General features: G+C 44.0%; 1 protein-coding gene across 4 annotated transcripts in view; it reads left to right on the forward strand.

Annotated features, from left to right (window-relative positions):
• The first annotated feature begins 741 nt into the window (after window positions 1-741).
• The window catches only part of SH3KBP1 (SH3 domain containing kinase binding protein 1), a 136,808-nt gene continuing 122,068 nt past the window's right edge, over window positions 742-15,481 (forward strand). For 2 of the 4 annotated variants that reach the window (XM_053387108.1, XM_053387110.1), the window contains exon 1: window positions 748-853. In XM_053387108.1, coding sequence (XP_053243083.1) covers window positions 850-853 — 4 coding nt within the window. In that variant the 5' untranslated portion in view covers window positions 748-849. Of the gene's footprint in view, window positions 854-7,480; window positions 7,499-15,481 lie in introns of those variants that run through there. The other 2 variants (XM_053387111.1, XM_053387112.1) reach the window with 2 other exon arrangements.

Here is a 15,481-nt window from a genome sequence, read left to right on the forward strand (position 1 = left end):
CTACTATCCCTGTATGATTGTTGGAAGGGAGATTAGGCCCCACGAAGCTCGCCCTGTGGCCCTGCATGCCCACCGCCCCTCAGCGGGCGACGCGCGTCCGGTTTTCTCCCGGCAGCTGCCGCCGCTGCTCGTCCAAAGGCGGTGCGCCGAGGCCGCCGCGGCGCGTTCTCGCGACACTTTCCCTTCTCGCTAGCGGTTATCTCGACGTTGTGGTGAAACCGGCGCCAGCCCGCTAAGCGAAGCGAGCCCGTTTTGCAGTAGCGCCTGCCGCTGCCGCCTCGGTTGTCCTGGGAAAGGGCGACGTCGCCGCCGCCGCCACCCCTCAGCCTCCCCATTCCCTTCCCGAGAACCGCCACCGCCTCCCCCTCCGCTCGTGTTCCCGCCCTGGCGCGCGCGCAACCACATCCACACGCGCACACTCGGCTCTCTCTCTCTGGCAGCCCCAGGTAGAATTCGGCTGCCTTCGCCCGCTCCTCTCCGCGCATCCCTCAGATTTGCAGGTGGCGTGTCAGGTGTTTCGCTTGGTGGTTCTCTTCTTCGCCGCCCCACCCCTTCCTCTTTTTTGACGCCAGGAAAAGCCTTTTTATTTTTTCATTTTTTCTCGCTTGCGGGGGAAGCTTTTCGGAGCAGGAAATAAGATGCAGCGCCTCTGTTCTTCTTGCAACGGGCACTGACTAGCCGAGAGGAAGCCACGAAGAAGCAGCAGCAGCTACAACGGGCGGAGGAGGAGGAGAGGAGGGCAGCTTCCCGTCATCTGCACGGCGCCGCCTGGCTCGTCTCCTTTCCCTGCCAGACCTGCAGCCACCTCAAAACTTTCAGCCTGTCTGGCGGAGCCCCAACGCGACATCAATGGGTGAGTGTGGACGACACCGGCTGGGCTGGGAGTGCGCGGGAGTGCTCGTGCCTGCGCCTATCCCTCCCCTCCCGCCTCCTCTCTCTCTTGGCCGAAGGAGACTTGCTGCGTGGCTCATTGTAGAGACCAACCTTGCACGAGCCCCTCGACGTCGCTAGCAGGCCGAGGCAGCCAGGCGCTGCCCTCTGAACCAAGCCTGCAGGGAAAGCCTCATTGCATTGCATTATATTTTGAATAGCAGCAATACTAGCAACCACACATCGCGAGCTAGATCGGCGAACCGCGAGGGTGTGCCCCCCCCCAATGTTTCTTTTCTGGGTGTCGCGCGTTTCTGTGCAGGGGAGCATCCTGCCTTATTCCCTTCGGAGACCTTTAACTCTTCGCTTGCCCCTTCCTCCCTCCCTCGGTGTTGACTCTCTTCGCGTCGCGCATGTGGCGAGATGTAACCGGAACCGTGTGAATGAAAGAAGGCCAAAAATAAAACAAAAACCCGAACCAAAACAAAAACAGCACGGCGGCACCTTGCCATGCGCGGGCAAAATATGTGTGTTAAAGAACAGACACACACACACAGCCCTTCGCTCTCCTGTGGTGCCGCCCTGTGCACGACCCTGCGTGGCCAGCTGTAATGTGAGAGACGGGAGAAGGGCGCCCGGGGGCCCGAGACGGATGAAGTGGAGATAAGATAAAGAGGGGTGGGAGGAGAGCCTGTTTCCACTTCTTCTGCCTCTGTATTTTTTTTTGTGTGTGTGTGTGTGTGTGTGTGTGTGTGAGAGAGAGAGAGAGAGAGAGAGAGAGAGAGAGAGAGAGAGAGAAGGCCGATGCAAAAATCAGCCCTCGCTGCCTGACAGGAAATCGGAGGGGCGTGCTGTGCCTTTGACATTTTTTCGAGGGAGGGGAAGAGAGTCTCTCCCTTTCTCCAGCCCCCTTGCCCCTCCCCGCACCGCCCGAAATGCCTGGTTGGCAGCTTTGCACAGCATCTCTCCTCCCTTCCCTTGGAGACGTCCATGATGAGCAACCCGAGGCTCTGCTGTGTAGCCCCGCTGGCTTACCTGTGTGCAGCTCTCTACGCCGGACTCTAGGGGCAGCTCTCAACCTGGAGGTGTGGCCGGCTTTTGGAAGAGGCTGCGGCTGGCGAGCCTCATCGATCCTGGCAGCCATCCATCAAAGGAAAGGGCAGTCTAGGGTTACCAGATGTTGTTTGCCGCAGCACCACAGAGGAGGGATGGAGGGATCGTTCCGTATTAATACGGTGGGTCCATTGAGCATCAGTTCTCTGAAATGTCCTCCCTCCACTCCCTCGCTCTTGTTTTGTTTTGTTAAAAAACTTCTAATTGGAAAGCCAAAAGGTATGCCTGATGTTAGAACATGGCTTTTCAGGAAAGAGAGCAGCAACAAACAAAAATTAAAATGTTGAGCGTAGTAGGGAGTTCATCATGGAGATAGAAAAGCCCAATAGGTTTGCGAGGAATCTCTTGTGTCGCATGTCAGCGAGAGTTAGGGAATGAATCATCCATTTATATCGCTGTCAGGGGCTCTGGAGAGGCAGCCGTGCCAGGCACTAGCAATCTGAAGGGCAAGCGGCCTGTTTCTGCCTGAAGAAGGGGCTACATTCACGCTTCCACCATGTGTTTGTCATAAATACAATGTGCTCTCTGTTGCAAGCATTCACGCTTTTGGAAAGTGGGGTGTTGAGCTCTTCTGCCATAGCAATCCTATAGTGTCACATAGTTTTTTTAGAACATAAAAAACCCCACTTGTTGTATGCAATATATGTTTAGAAGGCAGCAGGCTGGAAGGAATAAAATGAGAGGAGTTTGGGCATTTTACAGTCAGTACATGAATATGGAAGGGTTTTTGGGTGGGGGGGAGTCATTCATTGTTGATGACTGAGCAAGCTTTTGAGCTGGCCAACTATTTAAGTAGGGATTTGCAACTGTAGTTCCTGTGTGGGTCACATGATTTGCACCAGTTTTTCACTGCTGAGCTTCAGTTACTGCTGTAATATAATGAAGTTCATTCAGTATGTTGGTATTGCATTCAGATGCACTGATCTGAGTTCAAATGCTATATTTAATTCACCATTCAATGTTTCTGATGTTCCAGTATTCAAGGGTAGAAGGATTGTGCTGGTCACCCTGACATTAAACTTTAATATACAACTTGGTGTGTGCATGTATTTTGCTCATTCATCCATATCTTGATTCAATTCTGCTACCCATCAAATTTAAATTGAGAAGGATCATGGAATATTTTGCTTCAGTATATTGATATTTTAGGGGAATTTAGTTTCTCAGACAATTTTTTTTGTACATTTCTTTCTGCATGTAGATTCTGATATAGATGTTCAGAGACTTAACCAAAAAAGAAACATTTTCTTTAGAGCTGGTGTTGCCAAATCTGTTACTGGGGATAGGGATGTGGTTGTCACCTGCAATATTTTAGAATAAGCTTCAGATCTTGATCCTGAGTTTGTTTCTACCTCAGTATGGTTCTTGAGAAATTAATGGTTTGCTCTGTACACGTTTTGGCATTGATAGTGTCTTTTTGTAGTGATTGTTGGAGGGTATTGATAAATTTATTTTTTACAATATCGCTTAATTACTATTGCCTCTTAGGTTGTGGGCAAGTAACTTAATACAATGAAAATAAAACTCATTTCAAACTATAAAAACAGAATTTACTTAAAATGCTTGCTGGAATAAAGAAGTATTCAGATGGTACAAGGTGTTCAACAGGGACAGGGCCTGTCTCACTTCAACTGGAAGGGAGTTCCTTAAAATTGTGCCTGCGGTACTGAACTCATGGCTCTTGGTGGACACAAGTCATGTATCTAAGCCATGGGGCACTACTGCCTGTGACTCTCCAAAAGACGTCATTTATCAGGCAGGGATGCAAGGAAGGAATCAGCTGGTCCTTGAGGTATCCAAGACCGAAGTTCTTAAGAGCCTTGTACAAGAATCTTGAACCTTGCCTGTTAGCGTATGGGCAGCCAGTGCAAGCTTTTGAGCACCCAGGTTATGTGCTTGCAATATTCTGTCCTCATCAACCTAGCTGCCGTGTTTTGCACCAGCTAGAGCCTCCGGACCAGACCCAGGGGCAACCTCACATAGAGCAATTCCTCCCCCATATCATTCAAATTACCCAGAAAGTCCCAGCTTCTGTGCTAAGAAAATCTGTATTCTGTTGTTAAGATGTATAATGCAGATTACATATACAGTAGAACCTTGGTTGTTGAACGCCTTGGTACTCGAACATTTCAGCTCCCAAACGCCGAAAACCCGAAAGTAAGAGTTCCGTTTTTCGGAAGCCAAACGTCTGATGCGGCTGTCGGCTATTGTTTCTGGGGTGCCTGCACCAATTGGAAGCTTTGCCTTGGTTTTCAAACATTTCGGAAGTTGAACGGACTTCTGGAATGGATTAAATTCGAGAACCAAAGTACCACAGTACTGTAATAAGAAATGCCTTGGCTACTGTGTCTGCACCAGTTATATTTCATGGCAGTTGGGTCTGAAGGTGCTTCAAGTTGCATATGCAGCCTCTTATGTGACCTGTCACTGTTAGTTTTACATTTTCATTTTTTTGAAGTGTGAACATTACCTGAAATGCAATGATTTGGAGCAGATCCAAAATAGGTTTCTGCGACTGAAAAAACTCCTCCTATTCACAGATGGAACCAAGATCCAGTGGATCTGCAGGAAGAGGAGGAAAAGGCAGTTTTCACAAATTCCTCCTGCAGAACTCCATGCCGCCTCTCATACTGCTGTGGAGGGTGTCTAAACCTTCTGAAGAATATTTGGGGACACATGGTGCAAAGTAGTTGGTAAAAGTCAGCTCCCTCCTTCTGCTGATGGGAGGCCAAGTGATGCTGCTGCTGGGGTTACCTAACTAGCATCCAAACCATTATCCCAAATATTTGTGTGAGCTAACAGGTTCTTCATCCTGTCTTATGGGCCCTCATCCACTCCTATTAATATGGATGATCTTCATACTGTTTGGAGGGATGTAATGTACTGTGTGTCCACATTACATGACACAATTTGCTTTGCCTGTAGCAGACAGTACTGCAGTTTGCCTCCCTACCACAGTAACCTTTGCTCCCTAGCACAGTAACATACCACCTGCTTCCCAAACATGTGCTCTCCCACTGAGCTATGGGCCTTAACTGGATTGATTTTTAGCTTGCTAAATTGTTAGTCATCAATGACAGACCTAAACACTTGTCATTTAAGACTCTCCCCCCTGTCCCAAAAAGGGATGGAGAAATGGTGGCCCTTGATGTTGCTGGGCTCCAACTCCCATCAGCCTTAGCCAGCATGGCCAGTGGTCAAGGATGATGGGCATTGTAGTCCAGGAACATCTTAGAGGGCAACAAGTTCCCCATCCCTGTTTTAAAGGAAAAGGTTTTCAAATGTGAAATCCTAGTGATTTCAAATCCTAGTGATTTGGATTTATCCTATTATTTCACAGTCATTGTGAGTTACAGAATATATAATCTATTATAGTAAAGAGAAGGTTTAAATTGTTCCTTAAATTTTGAATTCCTTTGTTAATGGTAAATACAACCATAACCATTTATCCAGTTCCAAAGAATGTGGACTAGTAAATATTTTGATGGAGAACCTAGGAGGGAGGCATGTCTTGAAGCGAACTGAAAATAATACAGAACATGAAGCAAATTGACAGACTGCATAATAGAAAATACAAAGTTGAGACACATAAAACAAAATAAATACAAATTATTCAAATGTTTGTGTTGTTTCTTAACACATAGTTATATTGGGTATTGGACACCATTGATCTATGTTCAAGTTTGAGAAACCTGTAATACTGAGAAACCCAATTTTTTGTCATGCACCGGTTTGTGTGTATATATTACATAATTTTTCCCCCTTCTAAAACTAAATTTACATTACAGAACCAATTTCCCACTGTTGCATAAACCCTCATCTCTGGTTTGTGTCTAGTGTGCAGTCTGGTGTGCTGTTATTGCTTTGCTACTGGATAGGAGCATTTAACACTTGGATAACTCGACAGTGCTGATTTTTGTCCATTAGGGACTCACTCAGTGGAGAAAATAATTTACCCTCAAGGCTCTGAGATATATTAAACTACCATCTTGTGGTTAAAAACCTTACAAATATTTTTTTTTAAGAGTTTGCTTTAATACCAACATGGTTTTCTTAAAATTGCAGGGTAGGAAGGAACCAAATGATAGTTGTGTTTGAAGCAACTGATGCAAGTCAGACAAGCCCCTACATATTCACAATCCAGATTGCAGTGTACCCCAGTGGGGGAGTTGATATAAACTACATAATGTCACTGCTTTGAAAATAGATCCAGATAATACAACCATGAGAATCAAGCTGTATTATCTAGGGATGACCCAAACAATAAGAGCAACAAACCAGGGTCTCTTGATATCCCTCCTGACAATTCAAAAGTCTTCCATAGAGCCTGAAAATACCAACTGAATGCAAATCTCTGCAGTCTCTTGCTTTTAGTTGTGACATATCACTGGTTTCCATGCTAGGTTCTCTTGAGCACCCACATTATTTTGAGTATCTTAAGACCCCCTTTTCCTGCTGCAAGTGTGTCTCTCTGTGGGTCAGAATGTCAGAAATAGTGCTGGAAGTATATTGCACTAGAGTGCCATAAAATACCAGTGATAATTTCCATTTGACTTTGTGGCCTAATACCCAAAACTATTACATGTGTTTAAGATTAAAATGGTTCAATTTTTTTTCCATTTTCTGGGCCATTTTGTCGACTTGAATACCAGTATTCTGTATGTTCTTTATGATTGCTTGTAAGCTAGCTTGGCGTAGAAGTTGCTTTGTAAGCAAAGTTATGTGTTTCCAAAGAATGTAGCTTTTTTGGTAAAAGCCATGAAATGTTGGGACTGTAAAGTTGCTTGAGGGTGCTGTATAATAGTGCTGTGTGACTGAGTCAATTTCCAAGCAAAAGAAACACATGAAGCCAGCAAACATTATTTGGGAACCCCAGTTTGGTCTCTTCCTGAAACTGAGCCACAAAACCCCCACACATTGGTTGTATTAATGAAGTCTGTAATTCCTGACCATCCACAGGCCTGATGTTTGCAGAGCTGCTCCTTTTCTAGTCTTTGATCCATTCACACAACCTAATTTGCATGTTGAAATATAGGTGAAGTTAAACTTTTCATGATTCACTTTATGGGAAGGTTGAGTGGCAGAGCAGCCAAACTACTTTCCTCCCACTCATTCATCCATTTCTGTTTTTAGTGTGTGTCTACCTTCTTCACAGAGTTGAAAAGTTCTGAAAGTCGACCTTGCCTGGCCACCACCTGCACTGTGCCAGCTTTTCTACTTGTCTGTTTCCCAGGGATAAACCCATTAATTCTTCCTGCCATGGTATGTTATAAGCAGGGAGCAGGCATGCTATGGAAAGGTATTGTGACTGCTCCTGGGAAAACTCGCACACTTGAAATCTAATCAAAGTACACCTGTTTCCAGAATGCCCCACCTAGCTCTGAAACTAAACACACAAGGGGCATTGTGATGTCACATGCCAATCTCAAAATGTCCTTTCTGAACAGGCTGCGTTTAGTTTCAGCTAGTTGAGATGTGAAAATTCAGAGCTTTCCAAAATCACTGCTGCTTACAGGTCAGTTTGCTCAAAATGGCTTAAATAAATGAGGCAAGCCATGTACTTCAAGGTGGAGGTAGAAAGCTATTTGTCTCTTCTGTGGTTTATTGTGTGTTAACGTTGATTCTATAACTGTGTAAAAGAGAGATTTTTCAACTTGGCTCTTGGTTCTGTCATTTGCATTTCTGAAATCTCCTGGGAATAATGGTTTTCCCTCTCCACACTTCCTTGTCAGGTCCTATGGTTTTCCTTACTTTGAGTGATTGCTTATATTTGCTAGCAATCGCTTAGGCACAGGCAGTAAAATCCTAGAAACAAAGAGGCTCCAAAGATCTCTGCGCACCAGCTTGTGAACTCTCTTATACATCTTGCACATATAAACACCATATAACCACTTTTAGATAGCTAGCACACAAGGCCAGAAGAACTGGTAGTACAATGCAACAAATAGGCAGCTCATTTGGGAGGAGACAAGTATGACAAACATGTCCCTGGGACAAGAGTTCAAGGCCCACTAGTGAGGCAGTTTTCATCTGAGGAGGAAGATCCTCTTCTCAGGGAATGAAAGGGAAGAACTAGATTAAGCCATCAGGGAAACTGCAGTTTTACAGAAGCAAATGCTGGTAGCCACTGGTTGTGATCTCCCAATAGAAAAGGCTCAGTCTTGAGAATGTTTGCAGTGTCTGAGCCAATCGCCTGGTTCTCACATGATTGAAGATGCCTTTTGTATCACACAGCCTCTGCCACTCCATCACTCACATCCACATCACAATCAGACTTCTTACCTTTGAAGGATCTCAAGTGGCTAGAGAGTGATGCTGCATTTGTATTACTGCAGATGCCACATAATACCCATTTTGCTATCATTTAGCGTGGCAGCACCAGCACTTTGGAACTCCCTGCCTATTGAGATCAAGTAAGCACCTTCACTGCACGGGCAACAACTGATTGATGGATAAATGCGCATGGCACCAAACCTAGAAGTGACCTGAAAACGACTTTCATGACCTGCCTTTCCACTCTTGGAGTTTCCTGTGTGGAAGATGCTGCCACCCACTACTGAGGAGAACTCATTGGTCAATGCAACTTAGCCAATACTCAGTGTGTCTGTATTATCTAGTGAAAAGAGAGAGATCGCTGCAGCCATATTTGGAAGCACAGGTTCTCTCTTCCCTTGCATTCCTGTGTGTGATGCTTTGCCCTTGCATCCATAGTTGGCAGAGTAAAGTTCAAGATCCTGTTGGGTTTTGTGTCTGGATTCATGAGGCACAGTCTGTGAAGCCAAAGACAAGTGTTAGCAACTCCCCCCCCATGTGTTCTGAGGCCCAAGGAATTTGTGCCAGCAGAGAGAGCGAGAAAGAGAACCCCGTGCTATGTGCGTTAATGTCTGAGCAATGGACACATGTAGCACTGTGTGTAGGATGGAAGGAAGTGAGGGGTTGTGTGACATGTGTTTTGGCTCTCTAACAGAATTCAGTGGAAGTATTTCTAAATAACACCACACAGGAACAAAGGAAGTTGCCTCAGAACACAGCAGAGTATTTGTCCATCTTTGCATATATAAAAGTTCCCATGCTGAACCCAGTGAAGTAAACTAGGTAGCAGATGATGATTGAGGCCACTGCCTGAAGACTCAGGAATGTGGTTGCAACTAGTTAGTAGACTGCACTGGGTTTGATTTCCATTCCATAAATCTTTCCCAGACTATTCTGACTCATTGCAGCAGGTTTCCTGGGTCTCAGACAGACGTCTGCCACTCATCACCTGCTACCTGATCCTTTTAACGGCAGTTGCCAGCCAGAGATCAGACATGGGAACATAGAATTGTAGAACTGGAAATAACACTGTGGATCATCTAGTAGTCCAACCTGCTTCAATGCAGGAATATGCATATGGGGATTGAACCTTGGTATTATCAGCACCACGCTCTGACCAGCTGAGCAAGACACATGCTCTCCCACTGAGCTGTGATCCTTCCCCTGTCATGATCCCACTGTTGTTCATTTTTGGCCTCTCTGCTAGAGTTGCTTTGGACTATGCCAGGGAAATAGGCTAAGATTAGTCCGGTTTATTTTGTGTTCTGTTTTGACCTTCTGCCTGCTCTTCCTTCTACCTTTTATTTCTAATAGAATTCCTTAATATGATCGCTAAGTGTGTGCCAACCTCAGGATTCTAGAATCACCATGTAGCTAAACACTTGGAATTCATGGTAGTGTTGCATATTCTTCTGAGATCCAGGAGAGACTAGGGGAGTACGGACTGGAAAATGCAGGGTGCATTGATCTCAAAGTCCCTGGGTTTTAGGAAGTTAGCGGAGCCAGGGAAATGAGCATGCTGCTTTTATCTTGCAGTAGGATAAGACACTGTCATGGTCTGGTTTGATGCTGGGGAATGATGGGAGGAACCAGCTGGGAAACCACCAAGAGAAGAAGGCTCAGAGCCCAGATAGTGATGGTGGGACAACAATGAGAAGAGGGAAGAGGATGTGTCTTAAGTTGAAGGAGTAACAGGGCTCAGTGAGTTGGAAGAGTCTGTGGCAGATAGAAGTTCAGAATCAGAGGCAGAAGCTAAGGCGGGCTAGTGAGAGGAGGGAAGTCAAGAGGCAGAGATGAGTTAGGCTGGTGAAGGCACAGGTGTCTCCCCCTCCTGCTATGACAAGCTTCCCTCCCCCTGACTCCGAGAAGCAGGAGAGGCATGAAACGGGGGGAGCAAAGATAGGCATAGTCTTGGATTGCTTGGAAAAAGCTTAAAGAGGAGACATAGCTGTTGGCAGGCAGGAACCTTTAGTCTGATTTCATTGATTAAGACCATGGCCTGCTATGGTCATTAGACATGAAACTCAGCCAAGTCTGTGAAGATAATGTTTTTGCTAATAAAGAGTTAAATTCAACTCTGAACTGTGTGCTATCTACTCAACACTGAGTAGACTCATTGAAATCAGTGGTTTTAAGTAATTTCCCCATTGACTGTACTCTTGAGTATGACTAATGTTTGGTGTTGCCTTATGTGAATTCCTGTAGTTGATCTTCTATGTTCTTCTTTCTCCCTGTGGTCCAAGGAATTCACAGCATCAGCTAAAATATTTGAAGCATGTTGTAGTTTTGGTCATCTGTATTACACAGTGTCAGCTTTTGTGGAATCTGCTTCATTCTGCTAAATGTCTGCTAAAAAGTCAGGGATCTGTGCCCATTGTAATCAATGTGTGTCTGGCAGGGTGTCCTGTGGATTCTAAAGTGGTCAGTAGCCTTTCTCTAGCAACCAACAGACTATTTGCTCATATTTATTAACAGACCAATTCTCATAAATATGCCCTATTTTGTTCAACAGGGGCACTTCTTAGTGTTTTTAGGACAGAGCCCCACCTCTCCCACTCCGTTTTTAGTGCCCTTTGATTGGAAGAGAAAGTGGTGGCTGTCAGGTATGGTGTGTTTTGCATCCATTTGATCTGAGGACAAAATTTGGGAGCCCCAATCTTAGTAAGATTAAAGATAGAAAAATGTAAAGCATGCCCATTTATTTTGGTGTTATTGCACTCAACTTGCAGGGTTGTAAGATTTCATTAGTAGATTAATCAACTAAAGATTTGATAGCAAATTAATTTGATAGCCAATTAATCAGTGGGGATGAACATTAAGAGCAAGATTGCCTTCCTTCTTTCCAGCCTCCTTGCTGAACTTGGTGGGAAAAACTGAAAGATACTTAGATTTTCAAACTGAAACTGCTATGGCTTTCTTACAATAAAGCCCACTGACAACAAGCTACTGTGCTAAAAAGAATGCAGTTGCGTGTTCTAAATCAGCATCTTCAGCAATCTTGAAAGAATGGAATTTGAACTTCTTACCATTATATAGAGAAGTGTGTGGGTTTGACTCCGTCATTTGCCTGATTCACTGTTCACATTAAGCCAAACTATGGCTCAGTGTGGGAAAGGAGATCAACAGTTGCTTCTTTCCTTCCTGGCCATTTTGCTGTTGCACAGTGCTGAGTTCAACCGTGGTTTGAATTATAGTGTCATCTAAGCCTGAGCTTTTGGTTTAGCTCTCCCAGACAAACCATGAGCTGAGCTGTAAACCATAGCACAAACCTTAGAACTATGCATGAGCCCAAGTTTGGACAATGAAGTAAGCCAAGCTATGACTTGGGTCATCATGGCACAGCAATAAAATGACTGGGAAGAAGCTAAGCTGCCATTCTTTCTGCTTTGGAAAGCTCTATGTTTATGTGTTCATGTTAAGTCACAGTTTGACTAAACCTGATGTGAGGATTAGGCCTTTGTTGTTAAAATTATTAATCATACTTTCACAGAAGAACAACTGAAATTGGATGCTTCCTGATTTTTAGGGAAGTCTGAAAATGGAACATGGTTACTTACCTTGTGTGAAACTTACAGCAGAAATTTGTCTCATAATAGTAATCAGATAGTAAACAAAATCTCTGATATGATGCAGGGGTGTGTATGTTTCATGTTTCCCAATTCTTATATTGATGTAGACAGGAGTTTTTCAAGAGTGAAAGTCCTGTAAATGGTGCAGCCCTCATGTTTAACTTAATGGAGGGAATTTTTGCAATTGGTAAACAGAAAAAAATCACACAACCTTGTTATTACCAACACACACTTTCGACAGGAAAATAAATTTAAAACTTCATGGAGGCATCCTCGGTCAAACCACTGGCACCTCTTAGACTATGTTATTGTCCTTGCTAAAGATCCCTGTGATGTTCTCCTTACCTACCGTGATGTGCTCCTCCTATTGCGAGCGCTGATGACTGCTGGGCAGATCACCGACAAGTACTCTCCACGATGGCTATCAAGATTATACCTCGACGCAGGCTTCAAGGAAGGAAACCAAGGCGCAAAATGAACACTCAAGTCCTTCAAGATCCCATTAAGCAGGATTGCTTCCAAATGACTTAAGGACCATCTACTTTCAGAATTCCCTGATAACATTGAGGAACACTGGACCAAGCTAAAAACACCCATCATTGCAGCCTGTGAACAAACTATTGCATACCAAACCAAGAAACACCAGGACTGGTTTGATGAGAATGACAGTGAGACTGAATGCATCATTGACAAGAAAAGGAAGGCCTTTTAGATCTGGCAAAGAGATAGAAATTGTGCCACTAAGAAAAAAAACCTATGCCAACGCTAAGGCTGAGGCTGAGGTTCAAAGAAGAACCAGAGAACTAAAAAACACCTGGTGGATAAAAAAAAGCTCAAGAGATTCAGCACTTAGCTGACACTCATGATGCACAGAGTTTCTTTAAAGCCACAAAGACCATCTATGGGCCAATAAATCATGGCATATGCCCCCTACGCTCAGCAGACGGTATCACACTTCTAAAAGATAAAGAAGCTATTGCACTGCGCTGGAAAGAACATTACCAACATCTCCTTAACCGCAACTCCCCTGTAGCTGCTGAGGTCCTCTCACAAATTCCGCAAAAACAAGTTAGAGATGAGCTTGCAGTATCTCCAAATCTGGGAGAGTTGTGTACAGCTATTAACCAAATGAAAAACAACAAAGCCAGTGGACCTGATGGGATACCTGCTGAAATCTTCAAAGTGGGCGGAATTTAACTTACACAAGAAATCCCAGCAGACTTTAGAGATGCCAAAATTATCAATCTCTTTTAAAAAGGTGACAGAACTGATTGTGGAAACTATTGAGGCATCTCTCTATTAGCTGCGGCCGGGAAAATTCTTGTAAGGATCACAGCAAACCTTCTCGTAACAATATCTGAGGTGACCCTTCCTAAATCCCAAAATGCTTTTCGGCCTTCTAGGGGGACAGTGGACATGATTTTCACTGCTCAACAGCTTCAAGAAAAACGCAGAGAGCAAAACCAACCCCTGTATATGGCGTTTATTGACCTGGCTAAGGCTTTCGACACTGTATATCGTAATGCCCTGTGGACTGTCCTTCTGAAAATTGGCTGCCCAGATAAATTTATAAACATCATTCAGCTCCTCCATGATAATATGACAGCAACAATCGCAAATAACAATGGTTTTCAAAGTAAACCATTCACAGTGGGATCAGGCGTTAAACAGGGTTGTGTTATTGCCCCAGCTCTATTCATTATTTTCATTGCCATGATCCTACACTTTGTTGAAGGGAAACTCCCCACCGGAGTAGAAATCATATATCGAACAGATGGAAAGCTCTTCAGTCTGAGCAGGCTGAAAGCAAAGAATAAGGTTACCGTAACTTCCGTCATAGAGCTTCAGTATGCTGATGACAACGTAGTGTGTGCACGCTCAGAGGATGACCTCCAAACCATCCTAAATATCTTTGCAAAAGCTTACAAAAAGCTTGTCCTATCACTCAACATCCAAAAAACCAAAGTGCTGCACCAACAAGTACAAAATAACCCCTCTGCAGCGCCACAAATCCAACTTAATGGTGTATTGTTGGAAAATGTTGATCACTTCTCCTGCCTAGGTAGTTATCATTCCACAAGGGCCAACATTGATGCCGAAATCCAGCATCGCCTGAGCTCTGCGAGTGCGGCTTTCTCCTGATTGAAGTGCAGAGTATTTGAGGACCGGGACATTCGCAGGGAAACTACAATGCTTGTTTACAAAGCTATTGTACTACCAACCTTACTATATGCTTGTGAAACATGGACCACTTACAAATGCCATCTCCAACTCCTCGAAAGATTCCATCAACGGTGTCTCCTAAAAATTTTACACATCACTTGGGAAGACAGGCAAACTAATATCAGTGTACTGGAAGAAGCAAAGATCACCAGTGTGGAAGCAATGATTCTTCAACATCAACTTCGTTGGACTGGTCATGTTGTACGGATGCCTGATGATCGTCTTCCAAAGCAACTACTCTATTCCAAAGTTAAAAACGGAAAGTGTAACGCTGGTGGTCAACAAAAGAGGTTTAAAGACTGTCTCAAGGCAAATCTAAAAAAATGTAGTATAAACACTGACAATTGGGAAACACTGGCTTGCGAGCACTCCAGCTGGAGAACAGCCTTTACCAAAGGTGTCATGGCTTTGAAGACACTCGAACTCAGGACGCAAGGGAGAAACGTGCTAGGAGGAAGGCACACTTGGCAAATCCACACCGTGATCAACTCCTGTCCGGAAACCAATGTCCCCACTGTGGAAGGATGTGTGGATCCAGAATTGACCTCCACAGTCACTTACGCACTCATTGTTAAAACCCTGTTTATGGAAGACAATCTTACTCGGCTACAAGTGATCGCCAAAGAAGAAGATTTAAAGCGGAAACTGAAAGTATTGCTTCCCTACTTGGACAAAGATCTATTCTACAGCTTTATTCTACAGCTGTACTCATTTTTCTTCCCCTATGGCTTGCTTAGTAGTGTAGGATTTCAGATTGTGGATTATTGAGTGCAAAATGCCCCCCCCCCCGCTTTTTATGGTTTGTATATGCCTGCACTTTTATTTGGAGTTCCTTTAAAATAGGAGGCTAAAGTAGGAATATATTAGCAAATTATTATAACTGAATCAGTGGCACCTGACACAGATCTGAATAACTCTCTTTTTTTGTATTTATGGAGCACCTAAAATATACTAGCTATTCTGAAATCAAATTTGTTAAAAGCATTTCATCTTTTTTCAAAGCAGCAGATTTCTTCTGTTGTGTGTACACATCCCTTCCTCTTCCTTTTCCCTCCGGTATATAAAGTTATTTTGGTAAATTATTCCTATTTCTCTTATGTACTTGTTCTCATACAATTTTAATTGTCATTTTATGTAATAGCTTAGAGGACAATCCACAAAGCATTTCTCATGCCTAAATCAGCATTACTTTCAGTATGCCTTGTAATGGTGGATTATTTTCTTAGAGTGTAATCCTATACATGTCTACTCTGAAGTAAATCTCATTGAGTTCAGTGGGAGTTACACCCAGTTAAGTGTTCATAGGATTTCAGCCTCAGTAACTGTATTTGCATAATAATTTCGGTATAAAATAAAAATGCTTTAGAAAAATGGCCTCTTAAAATAGCCAGCCA

The sequence above is a fragment of the Podarcis raffonei genome, chromosome 4, assembly GCF_027172205.1.
Source record: "Podarcis raffonei isolate rPodRaf1 chromosome 4, rPodRaf1.pri, whole genome shotgun sequence".
In the NCBI taxonomy this organism is placed as follows: domain Eukaryota; kingdom Metazoa; phylum Chordata; class Lepidosauria; order Squamata; family Lacertidae; genus Podarcis; species Podarcis raffonei.